The sequence below is a fragment of the Manis javanica genome, chromosome 3, assembly GCF_040802235.1.
Source record: "Manis javanica isolate MJ-LG chromosome 3, MJ_LKY, whole genome shotgun sequence".
Lineage (NCBI taxonomy): Eukaryota > Metazoa > Chordata > Mammalia > Pholidota > Manidae > Manis > Manis javanica.
The window spans coordinates 99677302-99695859 of NC_133158.1; the positions used below are offsets into that span (position 1 = coordinate 99677302).

Sequence of the window (18558 nt, forward strand, 5' to 3'; positions counted from 1 at the left end):
CATGGACAAACTATAGTTTGTGTGTATTTTGGTTAACTTTGAAAGGTATAAATGTAAATATTTAATTTTGTTGATTTCAATTTTTATTAGTGAAGAACTTGTTTTTAGCAGTCTTTCTGCTTATTAAGCTTTTAATTAGAGACTTCACAGTAAATATTAATATTCTTCTGTAATGAAAAATATTTGTGCTCTTGTTTTAGGTATATTCTGTAGAGAAGAACATTATAAATGGAACAAATTTAAAATGTGTTTCCATTCTCTTCAGAGAGGCTTTTCTACAGAATTAAGTTGGTTTTGACTTGGTTTGAAAAAATATATTGGTATAAAATCTGCGTGATAAGAATTACCTTTCATTTTGTTTGACTTTTAATTTTGAGAAAGATAGTTTTGCTTTTCAGATGTGATTGATCTCACTGGAGATGATAAAGATGATCTTCAGAGAGCAATTGCCTTGAGTTTGGCGGAATCAAACAGGACATTCAGGGAGACTGGAATTACTGATGAGGAACAAGCCATTAGCAGGTAAAAGCATTATTTGTATAAAGTAGATGTATGTACTATTTATAATGGAAATAACAATGGCTTTAATTAATTTCAAGAGGCACAAAGACATACTTTATTATTCTAAATAAACCATGAATAAACTTAAGTATTGGTTTTACATTTGATGTAACCAAAATTCTGGTTCTGATTGCATTTGAAGCTTAGATATTTAGGATTTTTGAGTGGTTAATAGCAAATCTAGATGTATATTTTAATGTTCTTTTGATATTGTTTTTCCTTCCCTCAGTCCCTTTTGGATACCTTGTCCACTTCAGTTTATAGTAATTTATAGCAGGGGTCAGCAAACTTTTTCTGTAAAGGGCCAATAGTAAGTATTTTAGGCTTTTTGTTGGCCATATAGTTTCTGTTGCAGTTATTCAACTCTGGTGTTGTAGTGCAAGAGCAGCCATAGATAATACATAATTTAATGAGTGTGGCTGTGTTCCAATGAATCTTCATTTACAAAAACAATCTGCCAGCTGGATGTGGCCCATGAGCTGTAGTTTGCCAACTTCCTATCTATATAGTATGATAGTATGTTCATATTTTTTTCTTTTTAAAGAACTTGGCAAGATTCCAAGATGTTTGATAGAATGCATCTTTTGATTTAACAACCAAAACTTTTTATTTTTAGTTTGAAATATTTTGATCCATCGAAGGATCAGATAGATTGATTTTATCATGAAACAGTGTTAGTATAAAAGAATAAAAGCTTTTAAGTTATAGCAATCTTCTAAACAACTCTTGGAGGCAGTAGTAATGCTGTCTTATTGACAACAGAATTTATCTTAAGAGGTTAAATAATTTTCAAAGGTACAGAGAGCTGAGGTGGATCTTATGAATTTAGTGGTCTTTTCCTTGAAGCACAATTGTTTGGTAGCAGAATGTATCAACTATTTCAGATAATTCTCTTTGACAGAATATCAGTGGTATATTTCTAAGTAATCTGAGGTTACTGTATGATAAGAGATGTCTCAAAGTGCTGTGTTTATTAGTAAAAGCACATAGTTTTTCACAGTAATGCTTTTTAATGTCTTAAATGTTAACTTTGGAAACTACTCTGTAAGACATCTTAAGATGGAAAGAATTAAAATCCACTGTCCTTTTTATTGTGGCTCATGTCATTTAATACTAATAATTTTAAATAAAAACCAAAAATACGTACACTACCTTTAGATGTCTAGTTAGGCTTATTGTGTGAAAGATGGGAGAAATTATAAAATTAGGTTTTGTTTTTAAAAATAGATTAGAGTGAAATAATTGTCTTGAATAACTATAAAATTTGGCAGTACTTAAGATTTGATGAGAAATGTTTTAAACATGGAATACATGAGTTGGATTTCATTTTTAAGGGGAATGCTCTATCATGTGAAAATGAGATTATAAAGTAGTATATTATGATATAAATATTTTAAGAAGTATATGTATATATTGTTTATATACATTTATATTGGTATACAAAAAGTCTGTAAGCTTCTATACCAAAGTGTCAGTTGTTTTATACCATGTGTTCTCTAAAATAACATGTACTAATTAGATAAATAAAAATAACTTAAAAATTAAGGGATTAAGAATATATTCCTAATCTGTTGTTAAATTCAGTAACATATGCAATAATAGTGACAATAACATTTTTTTTCCAAAAATATGGATAAAGTTTTTATGTATTTTTATGTAAAGTTACTTTGTAGACATCGAAGTCATTAATTTACTGTTGCATAATTTTTTCTTGACATATGTAGGTTTTATAATTTACAGTTGACAAAAAATGTTAAATATAAAATGTGCAGTTAATAACCACATGAGTAAATTATATTTTATAAGAAAAAAGGGAATTTGAGAATTCTTGATAAATATTTTGCAAAGATATATTCCTTCCTATGGGTTGTATTAAGTCTGAAGACTAAATTCAAAGGGGAAAAATGATCTATTTTTAAAGAAAAAATTGATAGATCATGCTTATGAGTATATTTAACTGTTTGTTCATTACCCTAGGCTAGATGACAAAATCTTGCCAAACGAAATTGTAGAATCTTTTGACTGATTTTATTCCAATAGACATACTTTAACATGAATTCACATATTTGTAATACTATATTATTGAGTAAGTATAATTAGATGGGAATAAAACCTGTCTTTCTATATCTTACAAGTCTGTGTTTAGGCACCCATAAATTTCATGGTAAAATGTAAGTGGAACATTTTAAAAGTTCTTTTTCTTAAATTACTTCTTAAAGTTTACTACTTAATATAATTATTCTTAATGTCAGTATTAGATATATTTATTTTAATAATGTTTTGGTTATCATTGCTTAGATAGGGAACAAATGGACTATGAATAGTTAAAATTTGCTAATAAACTACATTGTGACTGGTTTGTCTATTGCATGTATGTTGTGAAAATGGTTTGCCTCATGAAATGCCTTTGAATTAATTAGGTCGAAGGTAAGACTAGGAAGATCAGTAAAATTACTGCAAAGAACACATTTTCAGCAGATTCAAGAAATATGGTATATTAATAAATTTTATAGTGGAAACAAATAGAATGTGTTTCTATTCTTTGTCTTGGTTGTAAAATACTTTAAGATCTTGAAAATTACCGAGTTGTTAAGATAGTAAAGATTAAAATCAGACCAAATCAAAGTTGAGCAGGAACCCAAAGAAGTAAGTTCAGAGCACAGAAAATCACTTCTTGGAATGATAAAATTTGCTTGTGTATATAAACTTGAACTTCAGTTACGATATCCTTGTTGAATGTTGGAAAATGAAGTAAAGACCATTGTCTGTGTAAGGTGGGGAGCTTTAATAGGAGATCATTCCCCTCACTAAGTGGTTATGTCGAAGGATGACATATTTACACTAAGGGTAAATCAGGAGTATCCTGGCTCCAAAACCCCCTAGAGCACTACCAAGAATTGTTTTGGCTCTGAGGGTTGCTTTGGAGATGACCAGAGTTGTCCCTGATAATTTGTATAATAGTCTTGCTGCTGAAATTTGTGCCACTTTAGTGGTCCAATAAATCTCAACTTAGGAATTTAGTTTTAAATGATGTTGGATTTGTGTTTTTTCTAGATTTTGGCAGAATCAAGATTACATTCTTTCTTTTAGAAGGTGTCATTATCCTTGGCCTCAATGAATCCATTTCAGTAACTTTGGAAGATCTACAAGCACCACCAGTTAAAATTACCAAGCATACTTGGAAAGTCACTGTGAAAACCAGTGATGCAGTGATAATAGGCAGCAAAAATGTATCCATGTGTTTAAATACTTTCATTGATACAACTGAGCTTTGGCTTTTAAAGGAAATTAGAAATGCTTGAAAATATGACCTAACACATTTGAGAAAGAACTGAAAGTATCTTCTGGAAATAAACTTAGAATTACTAAAGTAAAGAAGAAATAAAAAGAAAGAAGGAAAGAAGGGAGCAGGGAAGTGGGAGGGAGAAAGGAAGGAAGGAAAAGAAGGGAAGAAGGGAACAGAACACGTTTAATATCAGATTAGAAATAGCTTAAGAACATATTAATAGACTGGAAGATAACATAAGAAGAAATTGTCCAATCTTTAACAGACATCTTAAAAAGATGGAAAGTATGGAGAAAGATTGAAAGATACAGAGACATAAATACCTCCTGTAATTGGTATTACAGTTAAAGAGAGGAGAGAGTGGGTCAGAGGGAAATTTTATTTATTTATTTATTTTTTAATATTAATTTTATTTTTATTTATTTATTTTTTTGGTATCATTAATCTACAATTACATGAAGGACATTATGTTTGCTAGGCTCCCCCTTTCACCAAGTCCCCCCAACATCCCTGTTCACAGTCACTGTCCATCAACATAGTAAGATGCTGTAAAATCACTACTGTCACCAAATTCACAGTCACTGTCCTTCAACACAGTAAGATGCTGTAAAATCACTGCTTGTCTTTTCTGTGTTGCACAACCCTCCCCATGCCCCCCCAACACTATACATGCTAATCGTAATACCCCCTTTCTTTTCTTCCCACCCTTATCCCTCCCTTCCCACCCATCCTCTAAAGTCCCTTTCCCTTTGGTAACTATTCATCCATTCTTGGGTTCTGTGCTTCTGCTGCTGTTTTGTTCCTTCAATTTTCTTTTTTTCTTATACTCCACATATGAGTGAGTACTTGGTACTTGTCTTTCTCCGCCTGGCTTATTTCACTGAGCATAATACCCCCTAGCACCATCCATGTTGTTGCGAATGGTAGGATTTGTTTTTTTCTTATGGCTGAGTAATATTCCATTGTGTATATGTACCACATCTTCTTTATCCATTCATCTACTGATGGACATTTAGGTTGCTTCCATATCTTGGCTATTGTAAATAGTGCAGCGATAAACATAGGGGTGTATCTGTCTTTTTCAAACTGGAGTGCTGCATTCTTAGGGTAAATTCCTAGAAGTGGAATTCCTGGGTCAAATGGTATTTCTATTTTGAGCATTTTGAGGAACCTCCATACTGTTTTCCACAATGGTGGAACTAATTTACATTCCCACCAGCAGTGTAGGCGGGTTCCCTTTTCTCCACAACCTTGCCAACATTTGTTGTTGTTTGCCTTTTGGATGGTAGCCATCTTTACTGGTGTGAGATGATATCTCATTGTGGTTTTAATTTGCATTTCTCTGAAGACAAGTGATTTGGAGCATCTTTTCATGTGTCTATTGGGCATCTGAATTTCTTCTTTAGAGAATTGTCTATTCAGCTCCTCTGCCCATTTTTTAATCGGATTATTTGCTTTTTGTTTGTTGAGGTGTGTGAGCTCTTTATATATTTTGGATGTCAACCCTTTATCGGATCTGTCATTTTTGAATATATTCTCCCCTACTGTAGGATACCTTTTTGTTCTATTGATGGTGTCCGTTGCTGTACAGAAGCTTTTCAGCTTGATATAGTCCCATTTGTTCATTTTTGCATTTGTTTCCCTTGCCCTGGGAGATATGTTCACGAAGAGGTCACTCATGTTTATGTCTAATAAATTTTTGCCTATGTTTTTTCTAAGAGTTTTATGGTTTCATGACTTACATTCAAGTCTTTGATCCATTTCGAAGTTACTTTTGTGTATGGGGTTAGACAGTGATCCAGTTTCATTCTCTTACATGTAGCTGTCCAGTTTTGCCAGCACCATCTGTTGAAGAGACTGTCATTTCCCCATTGTATGTCCATGGCCCCTTTATCGAATACTACTTGACCATATATGTTTGGGTTAATGTTTGGAGTCTCTATTCTGTTCCAATTGGTCTGTGGCTCTGTTCTTGTGCCAGTACCAAATTGTCTTGATTACTGTGGCTTTGTAGTAGAGTTTGAAGTTGGGGAGTCAGATCCCCCCCACTTTATTCTTCCTTCTCAGGGTTGCTTCAGCTATTCGGGGTCTTTGGTGTTTCCATATGAATTTTTGAACTATTTGTTCCAGGTCATTGAAGAAAGCTGTTGGTAATTTGATAGGGATTGCAACGAATCTGTATATTGCTTTGGGCAGGATGGCCATTTTGACGATATTAATTCTTCCTAGCCAGGAGCATGGGATGAGTTTCCATTTGTTAGTGACCTCTTTAATTTCTCTTAAGAGTGTCTTATAGTTTTCAGGGTATAGGTCTTTCACTTCCTTGTTTAGGTTTATTCCTAGGTATTTAATTCTTTTTGATGCTATTGTGAATGGAATTGTCTTCCTGATTTCTCTTTCTATTAGTTTGTTGTTAGTGTATAGGAAAGCCACAGATTTCTGTGTGTTAATTTTGTATCCTGCAACTTTGCTAAATTCCGATATTAGCTCTGGTAGTTCCAGAGTGGAGTCCTTAGGGTTTTTTATGTACAATATCATGTCATCTGCAAATAGTGACAGTTTAACTTCTTCTTTACCAATCTGGATTCCTTGTATTTCTTTGTTTTGTCTAATTGCCGTGGCTAGGACCTCCAGTACTATGTTAAATAACAGTGGGGAGAGTGGGCATCCCTGTCTTGTTCCCGATCGCAGAGGAAAAGCTTTCAGCTTCTCGCTGTTCAATATGTTGTTGGCTGTGGGTTTATCATATATGGCCTTTATTATGTTGAGGTACTTGCCCTCTATACCCATTTTGCTGAGAGTTTTTATCATGAATGGATGTTGAATTTTGTCAAATGCTTTTTCAGCATCTGTGGAGATGATCATGTGGTTTTTGTCTTTCTTTTTGTTGATGTGGTGGATGATGTTGATGGATTTTCAAATGTTGTACCATCCTTGCATCCCTGGGATGAATCCCACTTGGTCGTGGTGTATGATCCTTTTGAAATATTTTTGAATTCAGTATGCTAATATTTTGTTGAGTATTTTTGCATCTACATTCATCAGGGATATTGGTCTGTAGTTTTCTTTTTTGGTGGGGTCTTTGCCTGGTTTTGGTATTAGGGTGATGTTGGCTTCATAGAATGAGTTTGGGAGTATTCCCTCCTCTTCTATTTTTTGGAAAACTTTAAGGAGAATGGGTATTATGTCTTCTCTGTATGTCTGATAAAATTCCGAGGTAAATCCATCTGGCCCAGGTGTTTTTTTCTTGGGTAGTTTTTTGATTACCACTTCAATTTCTTTGCTGGTAATTGGTTTGTTTAGATTTTGTGTTTCTTCCTTGGTCAGTTTTGGAAGGTTGTATTTTTCTAGGAAGGTGTCCATTTCTCCTAGGTTTTCCAGCTACTTAGCATATAGGTTTTCATAGTAGTCTCTAATAATTCTTTGTATTTCCTTTGGGTCTGTCATGATGTTTCCTTTCTCATTTTTGATTCTGTTGATGTGTGTTGATTCTCTTTTAATAAGTCTGGCTAGAGGCTTATCTGTTTTGTTTATTTTCTCGAAGAACCAGCTTTTGGTTTCATTGATTTTTGCTATTATTTTATTCTTCTCAATTTTATTTATTTCTTCTCTGATCTTTATTATGTCGCTCCTTCTGCTTACCTTAGGGCTCAATTGTTCTTCTTTTTCCAATTTTGATAATTGTGACCTTAGACCATTCATTTGGTTTTATACTTCCTTCTTTAAATATGCCTGGATTGCTATATACTTTCCTCTTAAGACTGCTTTTGCTGTATCCCACAGTAGTTGGGGCTTTGTGTTGTTGTTGTCGTTTGTTTCCAAATATTGCTGGATCTCCATTTTGATTTGGTCATTGATCCATTGATTATTTAGGAGTGTGTTGTTAAGCCTCCATGTGTTCGTGAGCCTTTTTGCTTTCTTTGTACAGTTTATTTCTAGTTTTATGCCTTTGTGGTCTGAAAAGTTGGTTGGTAGGATTTCAAATTTTGAAATTTACTGAGGCTCTTTTTGTGGCCTAGTATGTGGTCTATTCTGGAGAATGTTCCATGTGCACTTGCGAAGAATGTGTATCCTGTTGGTTTTGGGTGTAGAGTTTTGTAGATGTCTATTAGGTCCGTCTGTTCTAGTGTGTTGTTCAGTGTCTCTGTGTCCTTACTTATTTTCTGTCTGGTGGATCTGTCCTTTGGAGTGAGTGGTGTGTTGAAGTCTCCCAGAATGAATGCATTGCATTCTATTTCCTCCTTTAGTTCTGTTAGTATTTGTTTCACATATGTTGGTGCTCCTGTGTTGGGTGCATATATATTTATAATGGTTATATCCTCTTGGTGGACTGAGCCCTTTATCATTGTGTAATGTCCTTCTTTATCTTTTGTTACTTTCTTTATTTTGAAGTCCATTTTGTCTGATAATAGTATTGAAACACCTGCTTTTTTCTCTCTGTTGTTTGCATGAAATATCTTTTTCCATCCCTTGACTTTAAGTCTGTGCATGTCTTTGGATTTGAGGTGAGTCTCTTGTAAGCAGCATATGGATGTGTCTTGCTTTTTTATCCATTCTATTACTCTGTGTCTTTTGATTGGTGCATTCAGTCCATTTACATTTAGGGTGATTATTGAAAGGTATGTCTTCTTGCCATAGCAGGCTTTAAGTCTGTGATTACCAAAGGTTCAAGGTTAGCTTCTTTACTATCTTACTGTCTAACTTAACTCGCTTATTGACCTATTATAAACACAGTCTGATGATTCTTTATTTCTCTCCCTTCTTATTCCTCCTCCTCCCTTCATCATGTGTTGGGTATTTTGTTCTGTGCTCTTTTTAGGAGTGCTCCCATCTAGAGCAGTCCCTGTAGGATGCCGTGTAGAGGTGGTTTGTGGGAGGCAAATTCCCTCAACTTTTGATTGTCTGGGAATTGTTTAATTCCCTCCTTAATATTTAAATGATAATCGTGCTGGATACTGTAATCTTGGTTCAAGGCCCTTCTGTTTTATTGTATTAAGTATATCATGCCATTCTCTTCTTGCCTATAGGGTTTCTGTTGAGAAGTCTGACAATAGCCTGATGGGTTTTTCTTTGTAGGTGACCCTTTTTTTCTCTGGCTGTCCTTTGTCCTTGTCTTTCATCTTTGCCATTTTAATTATTATGTGTCTTGGTGTTGCCCTCCTTGGATCCCTTGTCATGGGAGTTCTGTGTACCTCTGTGGTCTGAGAGGCCATTTCCTCCCCTAGTTTGGGGAAGTTTTTAGCAATTATTTCTTCAAAGACACTTTCTATCCCTTTTTCTCTCTCTTCTTCTTCTGGTACCCGTATAATGCGGATATTGTTCTGTTTCGATTGGTCACTCAGTTCTCTTAAGATTCTTTCATTCCTGGAGATCCTTTTATCTCTCTCTGCGTCAGCTTCTCTGCGTTCCTTTTCTCTGTTTTCTAGTCCATTAAGGGTCTCTTGCATCTCGTCCATTCTGTTTTGAAGTCCTTCCAAAGCTTGTTTTATTTCTGTATTCTCCCTCCTTAGTTCTTGCATATTTCTCTGCAAGTCCATCAGCATGGTTATGAGTTTTATTTTGAATTCTTTTTCAGGAAGACTGGTTAAATCTATCTCCCCGTGTTCCTTTTCAGGGGAAGATGTAGCAGATGTCGAAGCTGTCTGGGTTAGTCTTGTCTGGATCAAATTCTTTTGCCTTTTCATGTTGATAGGTGCAGTGGTGAGGTATTGGCTTTCTGTCAGCTGGCAGAACTAAGGCTTTCCACTTGCTCCTGGCCTCTTTACTGGGACCACTGCGACCCCTAGTGGCTTGTGTTGGGCAATTGCATATAGACTGGGTCTCTGTATCTTTCTCGGCCGGTATGGAGGAAGCTCCCTTGCAGTGCGTGTGGCCAGCCTCAGGCTACTGCTCTGCTATGGTGGGGCCCTGGAGGGGTAATGGATGGGGGGCTGTTTGGCTGTTTACCTCCATGAGGGGTCTCAGAGCTATTGCCCAGGGGGTTAGTGCACCTGGAGTTCCCTGGAATTTCATGCTGCTGGGCTGTGACCTAGGATGCTTCCATCCAGCTGTGGCTTCCCTGTCCCTTTAAGACTTTCAAAAAGCCCTCACTTTTCTTTGTCACAGGGGTGCCGGCTTCGGGACCTGCCCACAGGTCTTGCTGTCCTGTTTCCCTAGTTTCCAGCAGTCCACGCATGCACTGTGTCTGCGCTCTGGTGCGGATGGCTAGGGCTGGGTGTTTAGCAGTCCTGGGCTCCCTCTCCCTCCCCACTCTGACTCCTCTCCTCCCGCCGGGAGTTGGGGTGAGGGGTGCTTGGGTCCCGCCGGGCTGGGGCTTGTATCTTACCCCTTTCACCAGGCGCTGGGTTCTCGCAGGTGTGGATGTAGTCTGGCTATTGTCCTGTGTCTTCTGGTCTCTCTTTTAGGATTAGTTGTATTTGTTGTATTTTCAAAAATATGTATGATTTTGGGAGGAGATTCCCACTGTCCTACTCACGCCACCATTTTCAGAGGCAAATTTTAAAGAGTTTATCATTGAGACTTTTTCAGAAGTGAAAGAAAGTGAGATAACCTGTAATTTCATAAAGCGCAACAGATTGCAGTCAGGAAAATTAAGCCCACACCTAGATTCATTATAGTGATACTCCAGAACACTAGGACTGAGAAAAATCTTAAAAAGTATTCAGAGGAAGAAGGTGGAATTATCTTAAAAATAGTGACAGTGAAAGTGACAAAGTCACAATTTGACACAGCATTAAAGTACATACAGATAATAAAATGATTTTCAGTGAATGGAAAGAAAATAAGTGCCAGAATTCTATACTAATTGAAACAGTGTGGGGTAATCTCACCAGGTCATTTTTCTTTGTGATTAAGGTTTGAAGGGAAGTTCTGAAAGGCAAAGATTATTAATACCCCTCCTATCTCCCATACCTAACACCCCCACATGTGGGGTGGTTGTATTCCCTCCACTGCTACAAAAACCAATGTGTACCATTATTGTAGTTGTAATTTCACCTTTGTTTCCAATAGTTTCCTACTTGACCCAACCTTTTATCCAGAAGGGCTGGTACAAGAGGGACAAAGGTAGTTTTATAAAATTTACAAGTATCCCTTGTGTTTTCCTCTTTGGCCTACATGGTCACTGTAGAGGAACTGGGTGAGAACTGCAGTCAACCAAGTAATCATTATCTTTGCACTCTTAAGACCATTCAGGCCAACAAGGAAATCCAGGTGCTTCACTTGCAAATAAGTGTGGGCATCAGCCTCGGTGTTTACCAACCAGGACGATCTCAAGTTGCCATCGGGGGAAAGAAAAAGGCATCATGTCCAGGAATGGTTATAGCAGGAGTTAGAATTTTTAAAATAGATCTCTACATCTCTTACCCATTCATCCTGATAATTACCTAGGAAGCATCTATGAGGGCAATCTGCCTTAAGAAGGTGTGTGGAACAGGACTATGTGGGAGAGGTAATTAGAACTCTTTTAAAGTTAATTTGTGGGGTTATTTTAAGACTCAGCAACACCAGCTGCCCCTGGATGGTAGGGGTATAGAAGGTACGTCTAATGCTTTGACTCTCGTTTTGTTTATGAGTGACTTTTATAATAAACAGTGCACCACCGTGGGATTACAAGTGGTTTGGACATGATAAAAATGTGTGTCAAGCCACAGGAGTGTGGCCAGAGTTGGCTAATGAGACTGGAACAGCAGCTCTGTTACTTGAAAGTCAACAATAGTGAGGCATCACTGACAGTGATAATTTGTATCCCTTAATTTATGATTGTGGACATGTTGCCATGTTGAGTATGATGATAGACTGCAGCAATAAGAATGATGCGGGTGGTGATAACTTGATGAATTGTTAGAGAACAGGCACCACTATGTCTCTATTAAAATGGCTAAAATTAAGAAGATTGATAATATCAAGTATTGGCAAGTATGCAGAGCAACTACAACTGTCATACATCATAAGTAGGAATGTATAATGGTATAATCACTTTGGAAAATGGAATTTCTAACTAATGAATTTGACCATATACTATGCTAGATTTAGCATTTCCACTCGCCCTTGAGAAGTGATATTAATTGATATATTAATGATAACTAAAACGTCTAAACAACCAAATATACATAAAAGCAGAATAGTATACATTGGTGGTATAGTCACACAATGGAATACTACACAATATAATGGAAGACATTTTCCTGGTACTTACAAATGTGGAGGAATCCTTAAACACCATGTTGAGTGAAATAAGCTTGACTCAGGAGTCACTGCTGTATGATTCCATTTATGTGATGTTTATTTAAGGACAGACAAAACTTATTTACGGTGACAGAAGTCAGAATGGTAATTATCTGGGGGATGCAGAGGACACTGTTGGCTTGAAAAGGGTAAGAGAGAGTTTTTTAGAATAATGAAAATTTTCTATATATTGGTTTGGGTAGTGGTCGCATGTACAACATTTCACTGAGCTGTACATTTAAAATTTGTGTATCTTATTTTAGTAAATTACCGCTTAGTACAGTACTTCTACCAAACCAAAAAAGTATATATTTACCTATGTTGATTGATAACCAATATATAAAAATTATATTTCTATATATAATTAAGAGTATAATTTAAAAAGCTACCGTTTATAACTTGAAACTATTACAACCCAGGAATAAATTTATTAAGAAATAATCAAGAATTTCCAATAAGAAAATTAAGTATCATTGAGACACATTAATGAATATGTAAGTAATCAGAAATATATTCTATTTCAATAGGACTGAGCATTATAAAATTGGTCCAGTTCTTCTTAAATTGACTAAAGAGTTTACTGTGATCCCAATCAAAATACCAATAGATTTTTTTTTAAGAAAATAATAAGGTGATTCCTCCCTTCCTCCCTCCCTCCCTTCTTTTGTCTTTCCTATTTTGTTGATCTGTACAGCTTAACTGATAATGCATGTTCTTCATTGAGTAAGATGCTTCCCCAAATGCACTTTGATGATCTAAAGTGGGGTGTTTTCAACATTACTGTTGTAATGCAATTTACATGACATTACAGAACAAAATAAGACTGGCAAAACAAAAATCCGCAAAACAAAATCAGTGCAAGAAAATTTAAGTGGAAGGTGAACATTTACAAGTGCTTCAAACGTTCAGTATAGTGTGTGGAAGGAAAAGATACAGCGAAACACTTTGTCATCTTTTTATATTGCTGAATGCCAAGGTCATGATCAGCACTGAGAAGATAAGAAAGCAGGTTGTAGTGGGGATTGGTTTTGATTTGTGTCTTTTGGGGTTGTCTCTCTTGGCATGCTACATCTTGTAAGCCGTTCCAGAGCTCTCTGAGATTTAATTTCCCCCCCGTTCTACTGGCAACCTTTATATACCTGGAGTGTAACTGTTGCATACTCTGTACTTCAAAGCCTGGGTAGCATTACTGTCTTTTCCTTGATGAGGCCAGGGAAGGAAACTGTATGGAGGACTTGGCCTTATAGGAGGTTTATTCATTATGCCAATATTGGCCTATAGAAAGGGACAAGGGCTTGGAAATAGATAATGTTTGGGCTAAAGGTTGGGCTTTTGTTAAAAAAATAATAAGGAGGTAGCAACATCTAATTTCTTAATCATCCATATGTTTCAGATGTTTGTTTAGCACTTAGTATTTATCATGTATGCTCTAGGAATAAAACAACTCTGTTTCTACCCTCCATATGCTGATAGAACTGGTTGATTAATAAGTATTTTTGGTACAGTGTGATAAATATGTTTATAAAGTCCTTCAGGAGCCAGGAGGAGATGGTAGGAAAAAACGTATTAAAGCATGTTGTGAGTCCCTTGTGATACAAACTGAATATTTATAAGCTCTGAATCAAGGAGATCACAAAGTCTTGGCATTCTTTCATCTACCAACTTTTAGTGCCATAATTCTACCATATGGTGTGGTTAAGGAATATTATCATAAACCTATTTCTTTAAAACCCATACTTCTGTTTTAATGAATGATTATATCCACCATATGACTGAATTGAGTTACATGAATATTTAATTATATATATATATATATATATACATACATACATACACCAAATATAAATCTAGTTTATAGCAAATGGATATTCTTTTGTTTTCATATCTCAGGTAACTTTTAGGAGCAATGAGCATGTATCTCTTTAATCTTAATCAAACATTACGTTTGTACCTAATTTTACTTTTATAAGGAAAGCTATATAGGAATGATGGGGAATGGTGTCTTCAGTTTTATCCTTGACTTTCCCTTACAACTCCCTTTGTGGAATGGCACAACCTATAGTGCAGGCAAGCTGCTTGGTCCTAGAGAGTACAGTTGAGACGATATATTCTCTCAAGTCCTGTCAAGGAGAGAGTAGGCAAAGGAACTAAAAAGCTTCTATTATCTCAGTACATAAATGTAGCATTTACACTACATTATTTGCATGTAAACATACAAATTAAGAGGTATATTTTCTTGGTGAGAGACAAGCAGAAGAGGATGGTGAGGCAACTGACCATGCTAAAACATAAAAAAGTAAACTTCCTAGGCTTTATTAACCTTAATCAGAATCTGGAATTAGAAGAATATCATCCCAGAGCAGTCTAGATTATAGATTTGGGCTGAGTTGTTGATACTTGCTGCAAACATGAGACCTAGTGTTAGTCACTCTGGTTTTGAAGCTCAGTCTGCCTCATTTTGTTATTACTACATGATTTTATTACTAATGTTATTACTAATAGATTTTAAGTTTTGCAGCTTGGTTGTATTTTATGGAAATGAGGTATTCTCAAGTTTTCCATAACTGATGTCTAAATGACTCATTGTCTGGTCATTATGACATAGGTGATCTGGTCTTTTGGCATTACTAAGAAGGGTTCAATTCATATACGTATTTATTACAATTAGTACTTCAAATATATGTAATGGTAGAGGATTATTCACCTAGGAGATAAATATTCAGGAGATTCAGGATTGAGTATAATTCTAGACTTTTGACCAGTTCATACTTTTAGAACATGCTGTAGAATCCTCCTTTTAAGTGCTTATTGTACATACCCGCTGGATGCCTCTTCTACCTTTTATGTATGAGCACTGTCCTGTTTGTGGTATTATTGCTACTTTCCCCAGAACTTATTGCTTATTTTAGGTCATTCATTTCTAATTACCAAGGTTCTTTTATTTATACTTCTAAATATGTATTTGCATTATGAAAGGAACTAAATGCTTAAATGAAAACACTCCCATTTATAAACACCAATTAAAGAATAGATATTTTGTAAACATCAGTCTTTTGTTATATGTGTGCTATGTTCTCATTTCTCTTTTGAGCATGAGCTAGTCACCTTATACAAATACTATTTGTTCCTGTCGATGATTATAATCATATTGTGCTGAACTGTACGATTTCAGCAGTAGTAAGTCTCTCATGTTGGCTCTTTGACTTTTTATCTTCCCCTTTGTTCTTGAAAACTTGGTAATAGGGGGATGTTCTAGGTAAATTCTGATTTCCTTCTGCTCAAATTCATCTAACTAAATACCTTCAAAGGAGTCCTGGTACCTTTTAATGGTAAATAATTTAAGAGAAAATGCTTCTGGGGGTTGGGGTTGCATGTGAGAGGTTGATTTTTGGGCCAAGAGTACTGCTGCTAATATTGGATTTTGTGAATTTACTTTGATCTTTATATTTTCACATATGTAAACTATCTGTGTTTTTTAGTGTATGGTTTCATTGATTCCCCCCAATAAATATTTATCCTATAGTCATGTAAGTTATTTTAAGTAATGATACTTTGGAATCCTGCTACATTATATCTAATATTATGTTGTTTGTACTAAATAATTTACTTTTCCCCATAATTAAGGTATATAGCTATATTATTTTGACATTAATCCAATAGGGCAAAATCCCTTTTAGGATGAAGCATGAATGAGACTTACTCAGGAAGCCAAAATGTTGGAAAAACTTATTCTTGTTGAGGTTTCTGTAATTAAAATTCTTATTTAGTATAGAAAGTAACACATATCTTGAGGAGGCAAAGTGCTTTGTTAGTTTATAGTGTAGGAATTAGGGTTTTCCAGCATGATGTTGATTGCTTAAGTGCAAAAAATCATGAGTAAGCAAAGTAGCATTTCTCTTGCATGTTTAGATATATTTAAGATATTCTGTAGGTGAATTTATTTGGAAGAAGCTAATCTTTTTATATTCTGATATTCAGATATTTATTTCCCTAGGAAAACTTTCAGGTTTGCTGCCATGGAGCCGTAGATCTCTAGAACTGAAAGGAACCCTATAATTTACCTTAACATTTTTTTATAGAAAAAGAAATTAATGGTCAGGGAAGAAGAGTTCAGTTTGTTCAGTTATTAATGTTTTGATGATTTAAAGTAATTGTTATAAAATGGAAAGTATGTTAAATTACGTTTCAATAGATTAGAAGTTTAGTACCAGGCATATAGCAGCTAGGTAAGTTTTCTGAGTAATCACTGCATTAAAGTACATATTTACAATATAACAGATGACTAGTTTTTATAACACTATCTTTTAACAGTTGAAATTTCCTTTTTCTTAGGAAAAATGGTGGCATGTCTATTGATCTCTTGGCATTGCCACTGCTGTGGTCTTAACAGTAAGCTAACCTCCACTACTTCCCCTAATACATTATCCAGAGCTTGCTTAAAGTTTTTAGCTTATGGTATGCTATTTTCTAGGGTACAGCACTAGTTGATACTGTATTTTTTCACCATTTTCTTCCCATTGTTTAAAGAGTTCTTGAAGCCAGCATAGAAGAAAATAAAGCATGTTTGAAGAGGACGCCAACAGAAGTTTGGAAGGATTCTCGAAACCCTTATGACAGAAAAAGGCAGGATAAAGCTCCTGTTGGACTAAAGAATGTTGGCAATACTTGCTGGTTTAGTGCTGTTATTCAGGTAAGTATCTTTATATAGGTCTTATTTGGTGGGCATGATAGCAATGGAACGTGAGTTCGATTATGTTTCTTTTAATCAGTTTAAACATAAATGCAGGCAGTTTTAATATGCCCATCTGTCTAATGAACTAGCTGGTAAATTGCAACACTCTTCACCCCACTATATTCCTCATTTTCAGTCTGGAGCTTTAACAATAGAGTACTAACTGCCTTCTGCTTATTTGGAATTAATTTCTCCTCCCTGCCCACTGTTAGGGAGTACTGTCAGAGTGAAAGAAAATATTTTTGTATGTATTTCCCAGCAAATTTCGGGAAGGATGTACCAAAGATGTAAAACCAAAACTATTTTTTTGTGTGTGGCTGTAAATCAGATCAGATTTACTTGTATGTAGTGAAAAATGTTATTCATAGAATTATAGTCATTTAAATAGTATTATTAATACAAAGAGGCATTTAATTTGTGGAGAGTATATATTGACAAGTTACTCTCAATGCACATGTGAGAATGGTTTAAAGAATAAATATTGGTAAATCAAGGATAACACATTTTCTTCCTAACTTAAAAAGCCCTTTAGTGAAATGCTTCTTTGATCCCCTTATTCTTAAAAGTGAAAAATATTTGTATACATGGATATCCATCCTCTTCTCAATTTGGACTAGTTTTCCTTTTATTTCTTTATTTTATAGTTTTCCAAACCTGTATGTATGACAGCCTGAACTTTCATATGATATTAAAGCAACTAACTGCTTATTTAGTTCATTTTCTATAAGGTTGTTAATTGTTTTCTATAGGCGATTAATCTGTAATTTTAACTTTTCTACTTCAACATTATAATTTTCAATTCTTTACCACTTTTTTGCTTCTGGTGCATACTACCATACAATTTTATTTCCCTTCTTTTTCTGAATTTATGCCTCACTCTTTAATATATGGTGTATACTAGTTTGTAATAATATGCTGTTAGGTATTTTCTAGATTATTAAAATGTTAAGAAATACCTGGATTAACATAAATCTGTAATAATACCTTTGTTCCTAGCCTTGATTATGCATTATTTATTCACATACGTGCCAACAATATCTAAGATATCTGCTCTGTTTGAGTATCTTAGACTTTCTCAGTAAGGCTATCTTGCTTTACCTGCACTATTAGTAAGAGTTTGTACATTTTATTGTCCAATCTAAATTTCATAGTTTAGACATTTTTAAAGTAGGAAGCACATTTATAAGGCTTTAATCTGATAGTTGATGAATATACTTTGCTGCCTGGTTTTGGATAAGTAGATGTTATCTCTGCATTATTGTGACCAATAAATGAGGCTCATTGGTTAGAGGCTTCTCTTAGAAAAGAGGAAAGAAAATACTTGCAAATAATCATTATTTACTAGGTGTTCTGTTTTTCCACAGACCATATTTTAAGAATAGCCTATTTGAAATGATAACTAAATCAATACTAATAGATAGGGGATGACCATTTTCTATTTCATAGGATAAACTTCTCTCAGTATGTTAGTTCAGATTTGGAACAATTATTCATCTGCTTCTTCCCTAAGCGGTGTTTGCTGACCTTAACTTTTGGTTTATTTTAAAATTTTTGGTGTTTTTTTAGTGGAATGGGAATGGGCTGAAAGAAATTGCTTGTCCTTTTTAAAATTTGAGGGAATTTTTACTAATTTTTAAGTTCTATATTAAGATGAGTGGCTGCTTAAGTGGTAGCATAGCTCTACCACACTCCTGTTACAGACAAATATAGGGTACTTTTGATTTTTTTTTTTCTTTTGGAGAAATCTAGACAC

At 35.0% G+C, this 18558-nt stretch overlaps 1 protein-coding gene across 10 annotated transcripts in view; it reads left to right on the top strand.

Annotated features, from left to right (window-relative positions):
* Window positions 1–18558, top strand: part of USP25 (ubiquitin specific peptidase 25) — a 149298-nt gene that overhangs the window by 40148 nt on the left and 90592 nt on the right. For all 10 annotated transcript variants that reach the window (XM_037012640.2, XM_037012641.2, XM_073231834.1 and 7 more), the window contains 2 exons: window positions 399–522; window positions 16601–16763. In XM_037012640.2, the coding sequence (XP_036868535.2) occupies window positions 399–522; window positions 16601–16763 (287 nt within the window). The remainder of the gene's footprint in view (window positions 1–398; window positions 523–16600; window positions 16764–18558) is intronic.